The sequence below is a fragment of the Cuculus canorus genome, chromosome 3, assembly GCF_017976375.1.
Source record: "Cuculus canorus isolate bCucCan1 chromosome 3, bCucCan1.pri, whole genome shotgun sequence".
Taxonomy (NCBI): Eukaryota; Metazoa; Chordata; class Aves; order Cuculiformes; family Cuculidae; genus Cuculus; species Cuculus canorus.
This window is the reverse complement of record NC_071403.1, coordinates 120,227,160-120,244,557: the sequence shown is the minus strand read 5'-3', so window position 1 is coordinate 120,244,557 and position 17,398 is coordinate 120,227,160. Positions and strand designations below refer to the sequence as shown.

The 17,398-nt window shown below is 46.4% G+C and overlaps 1 protein-coding gene across 1 annotated transcript in view; it reads right to left on the bottom strand.

The window, feature by feature from the left end:
* The window catches only part of RCAN2 (regulator of calcineurin 2), a 79,687-nt gene extending 62,356 nt beyond the window's left edge, over positions 1-17,331 (bottom strand). Inside the window, exons 1-2 of the mRNA XM_054063276.1 lie at positions 17,279-17,331; positions 8,829-9,055 (exon numbers count right to left, since the gene is read on the bottom strand). Coding sequence (XP_053919251.1) covers positions 8,829-9,053 — 225 coding nt within the window. The 5' untranslated portion in view covers positions 9,054-9,055; positions 17,279-17,331. The remainder of the gene's footprint in view (positions 1-8,828; positions 9,056-17,278) is intronic.
* Positions 17,332-17,398: the final 67 nt, after the last annotated feature.

The window sequence follows — 17,398 nt, the reverse complement described above, 5'->3', positions numbered from 1 at the left end:
TCAGAAGGAAAATCTACCACCAGAACTTCTCTGTCAGCAGAAGTCCTTGGTTGAACTCCACGTCCCAGCCAACGCCAGTAGCAAGTTCAGACAAAAGGCAGAGTAGCTTCAGTGTTCCAGGCCAGACCTCGACTTCCTCAAAGATCCAAAGGCCTTTGAGTCCAGGCATTTAGTTCAACCTTTTACAGGAGACAGACAACTACAAAGTGGAATCTTCATCTAAATTTGTACAGCGTTCAGGACTGTCTGAATCAGCCCTACCCACAGTTTATCCTCCTATGTCCACTGTGAGAATAGTAATGAACAGAATAATTCTTTACTGGCCTACAGATATGACCTTGCAATTCCCTCTGTCTCCCCACGCCTGTGTTTCCTGATGCTACAACAGAAGATCCTCATAAACCTTGGCATGGATTTACCAACACCTTTGTTAAAATGTCTCGTTAATCACAACTCTGTACGTTTTAGCAGAACTGATAGGAAAGTGATATCCCTGTACAAGAACATTGAGCTACCTACCCTGAATAGTCCTTTCCCAGGACACATTTCCCACCCCCTCGGTTCCTTGAGATAACACATTCCCTCTAGACTGCAGAGTAGAGCATGACCACAGAAAGCCAATACTAGAAGAATTTTTCCATAGCTACTCTCAAAGAGAAAAGTACGTTCCCAAACTTAAAAAGCAGACAGTAACTGCTGTCTCGTGTGTTCTGGAAAGAACATTAATCAGTTTATTTTTGTAATTTACAAACAACTAGTAGAGCTCGATGCTTTGAAGCACTACTCCAAATGTCAGCCGCAACGAATACAAGCCTACCTTTAACCCAGTTGGTCTTCTGCCAGGCACGTTCTCCCATGGAAACAAGGGTATTCGTGCTACCAAGCACCTCACGCATTGATGGGAAAATAAACCCAAGTACTATACAAATTACTCGACAGCAGCCACGTTACAGAAAGTGGCGTTTCAGGCCCAGAAATACTTGTTATTTCTTTTGTTGTTTGAAAAAAGCCCAACACATTTTCAGAGCAGACATTGAACGTTGATCGAATTGAGGAATATTTGGAGCTCGGTGATGCTGAGAGGCCAAGAGGATAATCGTGGGCACATATACTTTCTGCTTGCGTGGCATGAAGTGGGCATACTTAGGGGTATGGTTTAGTAGTAGACAGGTATGGTTGGACCTGATGATCTCAAGGGTCTTTTCCAATCTAGGGATTCTACAATTCTATACTCATAGATTCAACTTGACCATAATGCTACAACTGCACAATCCCGGTACGCCCTTCATAGTTCTTCGATGGCTAAAAAATCATAAACATTAGGCATTTTTCCAGAAAGAGAGGAGAAACACCAAAGCCTTTCAGTAACAGCCAGAACGACCTAAGAGGGAAGACAGAAGGAAGGTCCAAACCAGAGCAGACTAACAACTCCATTAGAAAACCTGCGGGTCACCTCACACACCCCAAAGACACACCTATATACATGAGCTGCCTTTGGTACCCTCAGCAAGTTGTCTTGTTAATAGCAACAAGAGCAACCTTAAATACACGAAATAGAATTCTGAATCTTCAAACCACACCAATCAAAACAAATTCACTTTCTTCCCCTGAACCAGAATGAATACTAAATCCATCTTAAGGGCAATAGTCTTTAGTATCTTCATAAATGACCTGAATACAGGACTTGAAGGCTTACTAACCATGTTTGCTGATGATATAAAACTGTGGGGAGCTGTTGACTCTCTTGAAGGCAAAAAAGGCCCTGACAAGAGGTCTGGACAAATTGGAGAGCTGGGCAATCACCAACCACATGAAGTTTAACAAGGGCAAGCGCTGGGTTTTGCACCTGAGACGCAGCAACCCTGGACATAGAAACAGACTGGGGAGCAAGAGGCTGGAAAGCAGCCCTGTGGAAAGGGGTATGGGGGTTCTGGTTGAACATCAGCCAACAGTTAGCCCTGGAAGCCACGAGGGCCAATCGTGTCCTGTGGTGCATCAAAGACAGCATCACCACCCAGTCGAGGGAGGGATTGTCCCGCTCTGCTCCACACTGGTGCAGCCCCACCTCAAGCACTGGGTGCAGTTCTGGGCACCACAGCGTGAAGAGGATCTAAAGCTACTGGAGAGTGATCAGAGGAGGCCACAAAGGTGGGGAAGGGTCTGGAGGGGAAGTCATACAAGGAGCAGCTGAAGTCACTCTGTTCAGCCTGGAGAAGAGGAGGCTCATCGCAGGTCACTGCTTCCTCCTAACGGGAGAAGGAGGAGCAGGTGCTGAGCACTTCTCTCTGGTGACCACAGACAGGACTCGAGGGGATGGCAGGAAGATGCCAGGGGAGGGTTGGGTTGGACATGCAGAAAAGGTTCTTTCCCCAGAGGGTGGTGGAGCGCTGGAACAGCTCCCAGGGAAGCAGTCACAGGCTGACAATATTCCAGAAGCATTTGGCCAACACTCTGAGCCCCACAGTGTGAATGTTGGGGTGTCCTGTGCAGGGACAGGAGTTGGACTCGATGATCCTTGCAGGTTCCTTCCAGCTCTGGTCATCCTGTGATCCTATGATTCTACGAATAGATCCCAAACATTGATGAAGGTTAACTTCACCACTGCCCTTTCTCTAGTAAAGCCCAGGCACCTTCCTGTTGTTCTTCAGCCCCAGGCAGGTTCACTCATACACTTTTGACTTCCACTGCCAGTCATACACTACGTCCAACTTCACAAAGTGTCTGGTTTTGTTACCAGAGCTCCTCAACATAACTGACAAGTGACCCACAAGTAAAGCGCGGGAACGACGGTTACAGAGGCGCTGTCAGACCAGCATCGCATTCCGCCTGTCAACACGTGGCTGACTCACAAGGTCCAGCAGCTACACCACAGAAAGAAAACCAAGCTAAGTTTATGAATGACAAATATCAAAAGCTCTTTCAGGTGGTTGAGAGGATTTATATAACGGGGCTGAAAATGTTAGGATTACGACTCCAGCAGTCAGATGGGATGAAAGCATGAAAGTTCATGGGTGTTTTCAGCTGCAATACTGTATTGCACTGATCCAGTTCACACAGAAGGCGTTTGAAATGAGTTAAAGAATAAATGCCATGGAAAAAAATGTTTCTTTTAGACTGCATACTCCTCGGAGCAAGAACAGCCTCCTATAGCTACATTTTAGTGTCTCTATGATCATATTTAAAAAAAAGTAGTTTTTCGATGTCTGCAAAGCACTGCCCAGAGAAGGTAGGATTCTCAAAGGACAGCTATGATTCATGAAGCGCTAAAGGACACTGCTCCTGCAGCCTTTATTCTGCATCTAATAAAATAAAATACAAGTAGGGAGTACAGTAAGGAAACACTTCAATTGTTAGAGAATGGCAGGGACTAACATTCATCCCATCCCCAAAGCAGAACAAAACAAAGTAGGTAGAGATTCCACAGGACAAGGCACAGCCTGCTTCAAGTGGCAGTTTCAGATAACGCTATCGGATCGGCGGATGACAACCTTAAAAGGTAGAAAAACTGAAAGTAAAACAAAGCAACAGCAAGTGTACCAGGAAGGCTGAATGAAGCCTGCATTCCTTTCCAGCCTTGGAGCAGTGACTTCATCTTTTCTAGGGTGACCTTCCATTGAGTCCAGACTTCATTACTAATATTAGACTAAAAAGAAGTGTGCCACCCTCTAAATATAATGATGACTCAACACCTAGAGGCTTCAGTGATGTAATATCACCAAAGAGGTTCAGACTTCACAATCTAGATTTTTAAATACTAAGTCAAAGGGAACAGACCTTCCCCTACAGAAGCAAAGCCTGCTTCCTAGAGCATCTTCTTGAATAAGCCTGTAGGAAAAGGGAACCAAAAAACCACTTCACGTGTGGCAGCAGACACCCCGGCTCCACTTTGTTTAAAAGGGGCACCGAACAGACACACTTGAATGATACGCTTGAGAGTCAGTAGAAAGCTCCAGTTCCAGAATTATCGTATAAAAGTTTAAGACAACACAGTGAATCACTGAACAGTCCAGTGTCTTTTACTGCACCTTAAAAATAAAAATAGCAGCACGAAGATGTGCTTTGTTGAGAAAGCTGAATGCAAATACAAAAGGAAAAAGTCTTTTATAAGCAAGGCTACGGAGTTCTCTTAAAGCATCATCCTTGGACAAATATTTCAGGACTTGAGGTAGCGTTAAATCTTTTTCAAGGCCCAAACTCAATAATTTATCTTAGAATCATAGAACCCTAAAGAAAAAAAAGTCAAAGGAAGTGTAACATAGGCTTCTATAGCAAAAGCAAGTACTCATCCAATATCAGTAAAGTTGTAATATGAAAGATTTCCTCATGAAAACACTAACTGTTTTCATAACAAAGTCCTTCCATGCAAAGTAGGATTATCTTTTCCATTGGCTTGTTAGTTCAACTTCATTTGTCCTCTCTTCCCCACCCCACCTCCATCAAACTCACAGTTCAGGGAATACATCGTTAACCACCCTCATTCTCCAATCTTGCACTCACGCACTGACCCTCCCCATCAGAATGCGGTTATACTTCAATATATGTTCACAGAATCATGGGCTGGTTGAGGTTGGAAGGGACGTCTGGAGGTCATCTCGTCTACACTGCCCTGCTCAGGTAGGGTCACCTACATCAGCTGCCCAGCACCATGTCCAGACAGGTTTTGAATATCTCCATGGAGGACACTGCATCACCTCAACCCATGGCAGTGCTCAGTCACTCTCACAGTAAAAAAATGTTTCCTGATATTCAGAGGAAACTTTTGTGGGCTTGTGCCCACGTCCTCTGGTCCTGGCGCTGGACACCACTGGAAGGAGCCTGGCTTTGTCTTCTTTGCACCCTCCCTTCGGTGACAAGAACCCCTGAGCCTTGTCCTCTCCAAAGTGAACAGCCCCAGCCCTCTCAGCTTTTCTTCACAGGAGAGATACTCCAGTCCCTTCACCATCTTAGTGGCCCTTTGCTGGATTCTCTCCAGTACGCCCATTCCCTCCGGGTACTGGGAAGTCCAGATTTGGCCATGTATTTTGTCACTGTACTTTCTCCTTCAGAAACAGTAATATCTCCTATTGGTTTGAATTACATTGGAAGAAAAAGCACTTAATGGACTTTGGCTATCATTTCCTAGGCAGTTCCACCATAAATAAAATGCTCAGAAACTGTTTAATCATTCTTTAACTGAAATAAAACTCTTAAGGTTAATAGGTGCTCCTTTCAACTTGAGCCAAAATAGCAAAAAAAAAACCCCAAAACCAGCACACAGCCTCTAAACAGCTCGAGTAAACACATCCTTCCCTCACGGAATATTCTAACAGTAACGGGTTTGTGTAAGCACCTCCTGAGGCACTGCAGCATCTGAAGAAACCATCTTAAGAGACAAAGATGCTTCACTTTGACAGCGAGTTTACCAGTTTCAGCCTGAAGGAAATTACACAGCGGACACAGAAAGGATGATTTTAGGAAACAGCAATAGATGCATAATAAAAGCACAACAAAAGGGTTCCTATCCAGGGAGCCTGAGGGCTACGTGTAGCAATTAACTGTTAAAACACACGCATATCCACCCCTAGGAGTAATCAGAGTCATGCCCTTTGCCTCGCCACAATTGCTTTATCAGGAAAGATAAAAAGAGCAGCACCTCCCATTCAGTCACACCACCAGCCAAAAATAACAGCCTCAATTTTGCTGTATCTCCTCACATAAGTGCTCCCATCAGTTTTTCCAAGAGACACGTGGCAAATCCCAGGGTTTAGGAGTAATTATATTTTTAGCTTCTTTACAGTAAGACTTCCATGACCCAACCAAGCCAGTCCCATACATTCCAAACCCCAAAGAAATCCACCCCTACCACGTACAGGTTATACGCCAAAGTGATCAGAACACAGGATGGCGATGGGGACACTGCTGAACGACCCCAGCTTTGCAAAATGCCTGTTGGACCATCTCCTTCTCCATGCCTTTGCTCTTCCTTAAAAACTAAAGAGGTCAATACTTTCTGGCCACATTGATAAAAAAACTTCACAATCACATAGAAGTGATTCTACCCCTCCATTCCTCTCTTGTGAGATCTCACCTGGAGTATTGTGTTGAGTACTGGAATCCTCAACATAAGGAGATGGAGCTGTTAGAATGGGTCCAAAGGGGACTACAAGGATGATCTGAGGGCTGCAGCACCTCCCATAGGAGACTGCTGAGCCCCTACTCAAGCCCACAGTGGCATTTACCCTATGTCTGGTACAAACTAATCAAATGCCTTCAAATTAAAACAACAATATTTAAGGCATTTGGGTTTAAAACGTATCTTTAGTGAGTATATTGCTCAGATATTCGTGTGTTAAAGTTTGAACTTGACAGTTCAGCCTCTTTGACGCTTCGGGTAAGGTAACTCTAATGATGTCAGTGTGACTTCTTTACATTAACACTGCTGCATGCTAGAACCACTCAGAAGTTTATATGTTTTAATATTATTTATGCACTGAGTTCACACATCAAATCAAATGAATCATTTACAGAGACAGGTTTCTCTGGCTTTCTTCACTACCTACCTTGTAACTTCCAAACCAATCATACCTCCACTTTCCTCCTAAAAGTCTAAGCCAGGAGTAAAAGACACACTGCAAAACTTTTATTTTCTTTAGAATGGATCGATATATAATAGAAGATATGATCATTAACAGCATTCATTAATTGTGAGTGTGTGAGATTTGATACTTCAGCTCAGTAACTTGACAATACTTTACACTGAATTCATGTGTGCTCTTATCCTGCAGCAACAGTTAATAATAGAAAGGATTATGGGTATTAATCAACCGGGAACACAAATACATGTTCTACAGGAATAACAAAAATCATAATCAGCTCCCCAGGTCCTTGGATTTAATGAGAAATCTGAAGGTAATCCCATCTAGTTAAATATAGATTTAGAGGAATAACTCCTTACCTGCAAAGAGCCATTCAATTCATGTCATTGACAGTTTACAGACATGCATAGAGAACACAATATCCACCTCCAGAACGCAGCTGCTATTCTTAAGACACATCCTTAAATCCTGCAAGTCTTTGAGGATTGCTTTCCCACATCCTTACATAACCACCCATTCCAGCTTCTAACTAAGCCACCAGCTAAATACTAGAATGCAGCTCTCAAAAGGCAAAGCACGGGAGCAAGTGGGGATAGAATTTCTGCAGGAAGAAGAGAGATCCTCAAGTTCTAGGCACGGTTTTGTTTTCTACCTTTAAAAGTAGACTTTCAGACTCCTTCAACTTTAGTGAAGTTTATTACCAGATGTTTATCAAATTCAACAAAACAGCACGATACTTATTAGCAAAAGGACTTAAATACAATAAAGTGGAGCATCATTCCTCAAGAATCCAATTTAGAGTGTGGAATTTTTTATTTATATATCATATAGATAATATATCTATATAATATAAGGTCTCTGGGAAAACCTTGCAGCAGCCTTCGAGTACTTAACGGGGGCCTACAGGAAAGCTGGAGAGGGAATTTTTACAAGGGCATGGAGTGACAGAACAAGAGCGAATGGCTTTAAACTGAAAGAGGGGAGATTTAGATTAGATAGAAGGAATAAATTCTTCATGCTGAGGGTGGTGAGGCCCTGGCCCAGGTTGCCCAGGGAAGCTGTGGCTGCCCCATCCCTGGAGGGGTTCCAGGCCAGGTTGGATGGGGCTTGGAGCAGCCTGGGCCAGTGGGAGGTGTCCCTGCCCATGGCAGGGGTGGGACTGGATGGGCTTCAAGGTTCCTTCTAACCCAAACCATCCTGTGATTCTATGGTTCTATCATCATTTTGTTTAGTGCTGTGGTATAACTTGTATTTTCTTTTAATCTGTACTACTCGAGCATACACAGAACATCATTACAAAAGACAAAGACCTCCAAAATATTAAACCAAAACAACTCCCCTTCTGCAGCCTCAACAGATATCACTTTCAGTACCTTTAAGAGGAAGCCTGTATCCTTAGAAGTCTTGTTTTATTTCCTTTTCATCTGGTAATTTCCCCACTAAAGCCCCTTTTCATCCATCCTGGCCAGCTTCGGTCCCAGTGAATCTAATCTGTAGTTTTATTTAGATAATTCAGCCAGTTCCAGCCAAAACCCACTTTGCCAGCTTGTTTGTGAATTGAAGATTCCGGATGAAACACTCAAGTAGCCTCAGATGTGCCTGTAACAATTAGCCTCGACTAATTGCATCAGACAATAAAGCCCCAAGCTATCAGCTTTATATTCCTGACGTCTCCATCAGGAGGAATACCAAGCTAAGAAACAGGAACCGAATGCTTCCTGCAGAAATTCATTCTTTCGCTTTTAAGAGGATGCTGTTTTCAGCCATTTTCTTCCAGACGAATTGCAGAGTTAAAAACACTCTCACGCAGTTCCTCTTCCCTTTGTTCTTACTAGCATTCATTTTATATTCTCCAGATAAAATAGAATTTCAGATAACTTAAAACGTTTGAGGAAATCCAAGAAAGGCACCTTCCCATCGCAATGGTAGGTGATCAGCAAGTGGGAGAAACTTCCACGCATTTAACTTCGCCACCTGCATCAGGACTGAAACTATGGTTGCTATGAAGACATGTACCCACATTTAATCATTCGGCAAATCTGAACAAAAGAAAAACAGTTTTGTTCACCGTAGTTGATAAAAACACTTTTAAGCTCTTGAAATAAGCTCACGGCAGACGGCCAACTGAGAAAACTCATATTTATGATCCAGTTTCTTTGTATGAGACAGAAACTGTTTCATCGAAACAGCAATAAACACAAACATAAGGTATTTGTTTCTCTTACGTTTAAAATACAAAAGCTGACACTGTACCTTGCTGTCCTCATCTTCAAACACAGACTGGTGAACGTTACAGGCAAAGAGAGAATTCGGGAGGTCATTGAAGTCAATTATTTCATGAAAATCTTCCTCTGCAAAACATCTCTTTAAATCGTTGTCTCCATTTATAGAGTAGAGGAAGAACTGTCCTCCGTCCTCTGGGATGCAGTCATAGTGACCGAGGCCTCGCATTCCAAAGAAGTACGAGTCTCCCCTCATCCCTGGCAGCAAGGAGAAGAGAGACACAGTTACACCACACTTTTACAAATATCACACTCACAAGTTAACGTAGAAATTCTTAGTTTGACAGCTTAGCTTGTAAAGAGTCCATTACACATTATTTTAAGGCAAAAAAATGACCTCTGAAATAAAACACTACTACTTTCACCCAGGCTCAAACAGGGAGACTTTGCCTACAAACCACTACTACAAAGTTGATTTTTGCTACAGTTTAAGGACAGTTTAAGGTTTTCCATTCCCATTAGCAAATTTGCTTGCATCTTGATCACACTGGGAAGCAAAAAAAATTAAAGGAAGAGTGGACTCAAGAGATCATACAATCCCTAGGTTGGAAAAGACCTTTGAGATCATCAGCTCCAACCGTACCTGTCCATTTATAAGCCATATCCCTGAGAACCTCATCTACTCGCGTCTTAAACCCCTCCAGGGACAGGGACTCCACCACCTCCCTGGGCAGCCTCTGCCAGGGCCTGAGAACCCTTTCAGTGAAGAAGTTTTTCCTGAGATGATTCTCACTACCTTTTAGGAGCATCCTGGTGGCTATAGAGCCTTTGCAAAGCCACCAGAGTAGAAAGATAATTTGAAGACACACTGAAGGACACAGAAGTTACAAGCCCACACATCAAACTGCATCCCCACTGCTGATGGAAGAAGAAACTTCATACCAGACAAGGAGTGTAAGTGAAGTACCAATTAGCGTGTTCGTTAGTATAAATTCAAGTATTTACCATGGCCATAGTAGACAGTCCTTAGCTCAGGTGTATTGGACATTGACCTACAGCCTCCTCAGAGCTCATGACTAGAAACTATGCAGAGAAATAATTAGTTGTCTTATATTTTCGTTTCTTTCAATAACAACGTGCAATCATTGGCTGATTTTTCTCCTCCTAACATAAGGAGTTAGAGTTACATAAACAGTGTGCTCATCTGTTTCAGATTTGCCCTTGCTCTATTGCGTACTCGCTATTCCCTATAAATAGATGTAAATATTACTCCGAATACACTATTTAGGACTAGTGTCCAAAATTAAACCCTATAGGCTTATTTAGACTTAATCTCAGTAAAGCAAAGCTAAATTATAGAGCTAATTTGCCATGCCTGTGCCTTTCATATAACCTCAATCCTGCTGCAGCTCTGAAATGACGTTCGGCTGATGACAGAGCACGTCGTTCTGCAACCTTCTGTTACAGAAATGTCAGTAACCGTTACTGCTGAAGTCTCAGGGCAAATAGAGCCTTCAAGAAAACCAACTCAAGTCATGCTCAAAAGCATCCGTTCGCAGCACTGAGTCCACACTTAACACATTCCCAAATCATGAAATAGAAACAAACTATTAGCCCGTATTAGTCAGAACAACTAAGTTTGGAAGAGCCTGCAGAGGTCATCTAGTCTGACACAATGTCAGGTCAGGAGAATTCAGGACCTTGTCCAGAGGTTAAATGGACATTTTTAAGATTCAGGTGGACAGGCCTTCTTGTCTAGATTGTGTTTTTGCCAAGCAAGGTTGGACCAGATGATCCTTGAGGGCCCTTCCAAGCTGGTATTCTATGATTCCATGAAATGTTGTACAGCAAAATAACTCATAATGTCTATAATTAGGAAGACGTTACGAAGAAATTCCTCACGCTGAGGGTGGTGAGGCACAGGCCCAGGTTGCCCAGGGACGTTGTGGCTGCCCCACCCCTGGAGATAGGAAAGGGGGGTCTTAAGTTAAGAATTAAGTCGAACCACTACGACAAGGAACAAAACAGAGCAGGATTTTAAGTTACAACCATGACGTTCAGGTTTTTAACTATCGTAGTTTGCAATAAGGAAATGAGCAAACGCTACAGCAGGTGGTTCTAAAATACACAGGCTTCAACAGTCGGACATTAGGAATCAATACATATATTACGTGCAGGAGTTTTGCTCTGCGAGAGCTCTTTAACAAGAAAGCCCGTTTCTTTTTGCAGTCAATTCTTCAGACAGATTTGCTCAGTGGGACTTGGGTATTGGCCACATCTTCTTAAAGTCACAGTCTTCCATGTCTTTTGACCTGGCCAGCAGGTCAAGGGAGGGGATTCTCTCCCTCTACTTGGCTCTTGACACCCCAACCTAGAGTACTAGTTCTGGAATCCCGAACGTCACGTGATTCTATCTTTAGACATGGTTCACCTCTAATTAAAGTCAACAGAAACGAGCAGAAAATGATATTAAGTGGCAAATAGCAACAGAATCGTAGAATGGTTTGGGTTAGAATGGACCTCAAAGCCCATCCAGTTCCACCCCTGCCATGGGCAGGGACACCTCCCACTGGCCCAGGCTGCTCCAAGCCCCATCCAACCTGGCCTGGAACCCCTCCAGGGATGGGGCAGCCACAGCTTCCCTGGGTGACCTGGGCCAGGGCCTCCCCACCCTCAGCGTGATGAAATTCCTCCTTATGTCCAGTCTAAATCTGCCCCTCTCCAGTTTAGACCCATCACCCCTCGTCCTATCACTACCGCCTCTGTAAACAGCAGCTCCCTGAAGCTTCTATCTAAACAACTGTTATCAAAAAGAATTGCTTTTCTAGCTTAAAACTGAAAGGGCAAATCCTTGCAGCTTGTTATGACGTTCGACCCTTCCAGAGCAAAGAACTTCAGCTGGAATTTTGCTGATTGATGACAATCTGAACACCCAAAGGGTTTGAACGGTCCAATGCCTTACATATCACCAAGCACATATAGAATTACCCACTGCTTTTATGGAAACTAATAAAGAATTTCCTTGGTGCCCATTTTCCTGCCTTAAAGGTTTTTAAAGAGACTCCCTGAGGGACACCAAGAAACAGGCACAAATCTCCTGAAATTGCTAGGAAACTCTGCTTTTTTTTTCATTAAACAGCGCTTGCCATGACAAACAACAGGACTAAAAATAGAATAAAGCAAACAAAATGTCACAAATAGAAGTTTTAAATATGATTGCCATAAACTAAAAAATATTATTGAGCCCTGAGTGCAAACCTGGAAACCGTGACCTACAGCAATTAAGAAAATTTGGGTGAAAAACAAAGCAAGAAATGTTGTTTTTCTCGAAGGGTCTGGAAAAAAGTACAGGGGTTCCACCTCTCCTCCTACTGAAAAAAAAGCCCAACAACCCCAACCTAGCAAGTTTGACCGTAATTCAAACCCACCAAGTAAGATTTTATCGAAACAATGAGTTTTTACTTAAAATAGCCACTGACTTCATGAAAGCAGAGTCACCAACTTCTGTAGCCTAAGGATGCAGCTCCTGCCGAAGTCAACTGAACCCACCCTCGAGACTTTGGCAGAAGGCACGAGCATAAGAGGGAAGTTCAGATCATAGCAACCTCCTGAAATTTCATTCCATTCTGCAAGATGAACACCGGAGATCAGTACTACTTTTATATGGTGCTAATTCTTCACTACGGGAAGCTCCCACGGATTGAAATGAAGACATTTTACTTAATTAGAAGGGGCAGAGCAGGACCTCACGCGACAGGATTAATAAATTGATTGTTGCAGCCTCAAAAGCAATGTAGGGTACAGTCATTCCTTCCCTTAACCCTCACTCCGGCGTCTCTCCCTCCCACCTGGGCAACCACTCTTCCCCTGACAGTAATAAAAATTACTCGTCCAGTTACAAAGACAATGCGAGGGCTGAAGCACCTCTGTAAGAGGAGAGGCTGAGAGTTGGGGATGTTCAGCCTGGAGAAGAGAAGGCTCTGAGGAGACCTTAGAGCAGCTTCCAGTGCTGAAAGGGGCTCCAGGAAAGCCAAGGAGGGATGTTTTACAAAGGCCAGGAGCGATAGGATGAGGGAGAACGGCTTTAAATTGGAAGGGAGAAGATTTAGATGAGACATTAGGAAGAAATTCTTCCCGCTGAGGGTGGTGAGGCTCTGGCCCAGGTTGCCCAGGGAAGCTGTGGCTGCCCCATCCCTGGAGGGGTTCCAGGCCAGGTTGGATGGGGCTTGGAGCCCCTGACCCAGTAGGAGGTGTCCCTGCCCATGGCAGGAGATAGAACTGGATGGGTTTTGAGGTCCCTTCCAACCCAAACCATTCTAGGATTCCATGATTTTTAACTCCAGTTTGGTTAGCACCGCACAAAAACAGTGTCTCCACTATTCCTGTGGCAGATAGGAGAAAGAGGATTTTTTTTTTTTTTTAGTGCTAACTGGTACAAATCCCCTTTCATCGACATTTTAGCGGTATTAAATTTAGCTGAGCCTTTGTAACTATTTTTGGAAGCTTTTAACATCCAAAGGGACTATTTGCTCTTATTCATCTAAAGCAGGGCTGGCCTGCTCAAGCTGTTCAAGACACGCGTATTGCTTAGAAGGCTCAGCTGTGCCTCCCATGCCAGGGACGTATTCTATGACCAGTAAAGGAACATTCAGCTGGCGTTGGATTGCTAAGCAATCTGCATCTCCAGCCCTGGAGCAAATGAGCCAGCAGACACTGGTGCTCAACCCTACAAAGCCAAGACCGCAGCCCTGTTCCACGATAGGAAGATGATATCTTGAGCAACCAAAGCCAGGCATGCCTCCCACCCCTGGAGGGGTTCCAGGCCAGGTTGGATGGGGCTCTGAGCCGCCTGGTCCACTGGGAGGTATCCCTGCCCATATCAGGGGAGTGGAACTGGATGATCTTTAAGGTCCCTTCCAACCCAAACTATTCTACGATTCTATGAAGGTTTTCTGTGCTACTCTTAAGGTCAAAGAGTTGGGCTATGATTAATCAACCACTAGAGTTACCATGGTAACATTAAGGTATTTAAAGAACAAGAAAAAAAACCCAGAACAAGCTTTCCAATTACCTTCACTTGGCCTCTTTGCTACTCTATTTAAAGCTGGCCAGTTTTATAAGGGACACGCAGCATCACGACGTTGCTGGCCCTCAGCCAGACCTGCCACCTCACGCAGGGGTCAGTGGAACGCTCGTCTAATAGCCCTGTAGCTTATCACATAAAATTCATAATGGCACCTCAATTCTTACCAAGTCTACTTTCCCTTTCCTTGCTGGGAGGGGAAAAAAAAGGGAAGAAACCACACGTTAGAACCACATGGGAGCTGTTCACAGTGTTCACCACCCAGAAGACATTCAAACACCATGGTGATGTGGAATAAAACCTCCAAGTTTTCTTGAAAAGCATTTTCTTCTGGTACACACAAGTAATTTATAACTTAGAAAAACATTTGGGACATCAAAGCAATGACAAACGTTTTCAGTACAAGCAGTGACACATCAGGCTGCTGAATCTGAATACGCACAACACCACTTGGAAAAGGACAAATAGATCACATAGCTGACAGCTCCTCAGAAGGTTTAAGAGAAAGGGACAGTGACCGACATTAAAAATGAAAGGTAGCAGTTACCAGATAACAAAGCTGATCAGCTCCACATGAACCGGCAACGTGCGCTCGCAGCCCAGAAGGACAACCGTGCCCTGGGCTGCATCCAAAGCAGCACGGCCAGCAGGGAGGGAGGGGATTCTGCCCTTCTGCTCTGCGAGACCCCACCTGGAGCCCTGTGTGCAGTTCTGGAATCCTCAACAAAAGAAGGAGATGGAACTGTTGGGACAGGTCCAGAGGAGGACACAGAGATGATCTGAGGGCTGGAGCACCTCTGCTGTGAGGATAGGCTGAGAGAGTTGGGGTTGACCCTGGAGAAGAGAAGGCTCCAAGGAGACCTTAGAGCAGCTTCCAGAACCTGAGGGGGCTCCAGGGAAGCGGGGGAGGGGGTTTTTAAAGGGGCATGGAGTGATAGGACAAGGGGCAATGGGTCTAAACTGGAAGGGGGAAGATTTAGATGAGGCATTAGGAAGAAATTCTTCACGCTGAGGGTGGGGAGGCCCTGGCCCAGGTTGCCCAGGGAAGCTGTGGCTGCCCCATCCCTGGAGGGGTTCCAGGCCAGGCTGGATGGGGCTTGGAGCCCCTGAGCCAGTGGGAGGTGTCCCTGCCCATGGCAGGGGGCTGGAATTAGGTGATCTTTAAGGTCTCTTCCAGACTAAACCATTCTATGATTCTATCTACATAAAATTGTCTTCTGTCCCTGTTTACTGTGATACATTTGTAATTTTCCTGATTGTTTTATTGTTTTATATCTTCACAGTACTCAATACTTCCATCTGTTCAGGAATGATGTGTAACCAGACAATTTAGCTTTACCACTAGAATAAACGTAGTAGAGTTTCTTTACAGTAATTCTGCATTTCCACAGAAAAGGTGTTTTCCTTTCGTTCAGAGCAGATATTCTTACTGTGTGAACAACACAAAGAGCAAACCAATTTCTAAGTTCAGATCCTGAAAGCCTAACACAGAAGTTCATGTAAAGCATAAATCCCAATTAAGCTTAAACAGCAGAAAGAAATCATACATTTTCCTTTTAGGAAACTCCAAGCTCAAGTAGAAATGAGACTAAAAATATTTTTAAGGGGATACAAGAGAAACTGAGAGATGGGGTAAAAACCAAACCAACAACTTTGAGGAGCTACCTGCTGTACAAGCACCAAGTAACAGCGGAGTGGGATGCTGCAGCTCACTTTAAAGCAGCCCAAGAAGTCTCCCTCGGGGATGCGGGCTTCACCGCCCTCCTGCCCGCCAGCCTTAAGGTGTGAGGGCAGCTGGGACAGGTCCGCAAGTGATACATAGACCTCACCTCAAGGCTGCAAAAGCCCTTTCCCACCTCCTCATCCTGCCACATCCCTGGGGATGCTCCCTCATCCCCTCCACCTGCGTTGGAAACCTCCCTCGCCTCCTCCCCTGCCCCACAGACAGGGATGCTCCTCATCTCCTCCTCTGCCCCACAGCCGGGGATGCTCCTCATCTCCTCTGCCCCACAGCCGGGGATGCTTCTCATCTCCTCTGCCCCACAGCCGGGGATGCTTCTCATCTCCTCTGCCCCACAGCCGGGGATGCTCCTCACCTCCTCCTCTGCCCCACAGCCGGGGATGCTCCTCATCTCCTCCTCTGCCCCACAGCCGGGGATGCTCCTCATCTCCTCCTCTGCCCCACAGCCAGGGATGCTTCTCATCTCCTCCTCTGCCCCACAGCCAGGGATGCTTCTCATCTCCTCCCCTGCCCCACAGCCGGGGATGCTCCTCATCTCCTCCTCTGCCCCACAGCCGGGGAGGCTCCTCATCTCCTCCCCTGCCCCACAGCCGGGGAGGCTCCTCATCTCCTCCCCTGCCCCACAGCCGGGGATGCTCCTCATCTCCTCTGCCCCACAGCCGGGGATGCTCCTCATCTCCTCCCTGCCCCACAGCCGGGGAGGCTCCTCATCTCCTCCCCTGCCCCACAGCCGGGGATGCTCCTCATCTCCTCTGCCCCACAGCCAGGGATGCTCCTCATCTCCTCCCTGCCCCACAGCCGGGGATGCTCCTCATCTCCTCCCTGCCCCACAGCCGGGGATGCTCCTCATCTCCTCCTCTCCCCCCTCCCCAGGAGGTGCCCAGGACGGGGTTGAGGAGCAGTGAGACGGGGGCGAGGAGGGACTGGATGGGGTGAAGAAGGGCAGAATGGGGTCGAGGAGAGATGGATGAGGCAAAGAAGGATGGGATGGGGGTGAGAGGATGGGATGCCGTGCAGGTGAAGAGCGGTGGGATGGGGTCAAGGAAAGATGTGAGGGGTCGAGGAAGGATGGGACGGGGTCGAGGAAAGATAAAATGGGATTGGGTCGGGGAGAGATAGGATGGGGGCGTGGAGGGATGCGAGGGGGGCAGGGAGGACGGGATGGATGGAGTAAGAAAGGACGGGACGGGGACGAGGAAGGATGAGATGGGATGGAGGGGAGGAGGGATGGGACAGGGTGCGGAACGATGCGGTGGGGTCGAGGAAGGATGGGGTGCGGGCGAGGAGAGGAGGGATGGAGGAGAGGAAAGATAAATGGGATGGGAGCGAGGAGAGATGGGATGGGATGGAGGCGAGGAAGGAACGGACGGGATGGAATGGGACGGGGGTCGAAAGAAAGGATGAGATGGAGGCGAGAAGAGACGGGAGCAAGGAAGGGTGGGATGGGATGGGGGAGAGGAAGGATGCGAGGCGGAACGAGGAAAGATAGGACGGGGTCGAGGAGGATGCGGTGGGGTGGAGAAAGGACGGGACGGGGCGAGGAAGGCTGAGATGCCCCAGCGCAGCCCCGCACCCAGGCGGTGGCGGAGCTCGGGGAGGGTGCTGGGGCGCGGTGTCCGCGCTGGCCCCGCGGGAAGGAGCCCGAGCCCGCCCGTACCTGCAGCCGCGCCGCTCCGCCGCTCGCCCCGCGCCGCGCGCGCTCGCCCTGCGGCCGGGAGGGGGGGCGGGGCCGGCGGGAGCGCGGGCCAATCAGCGCGGAGCCCGCACCGGGGGCGGT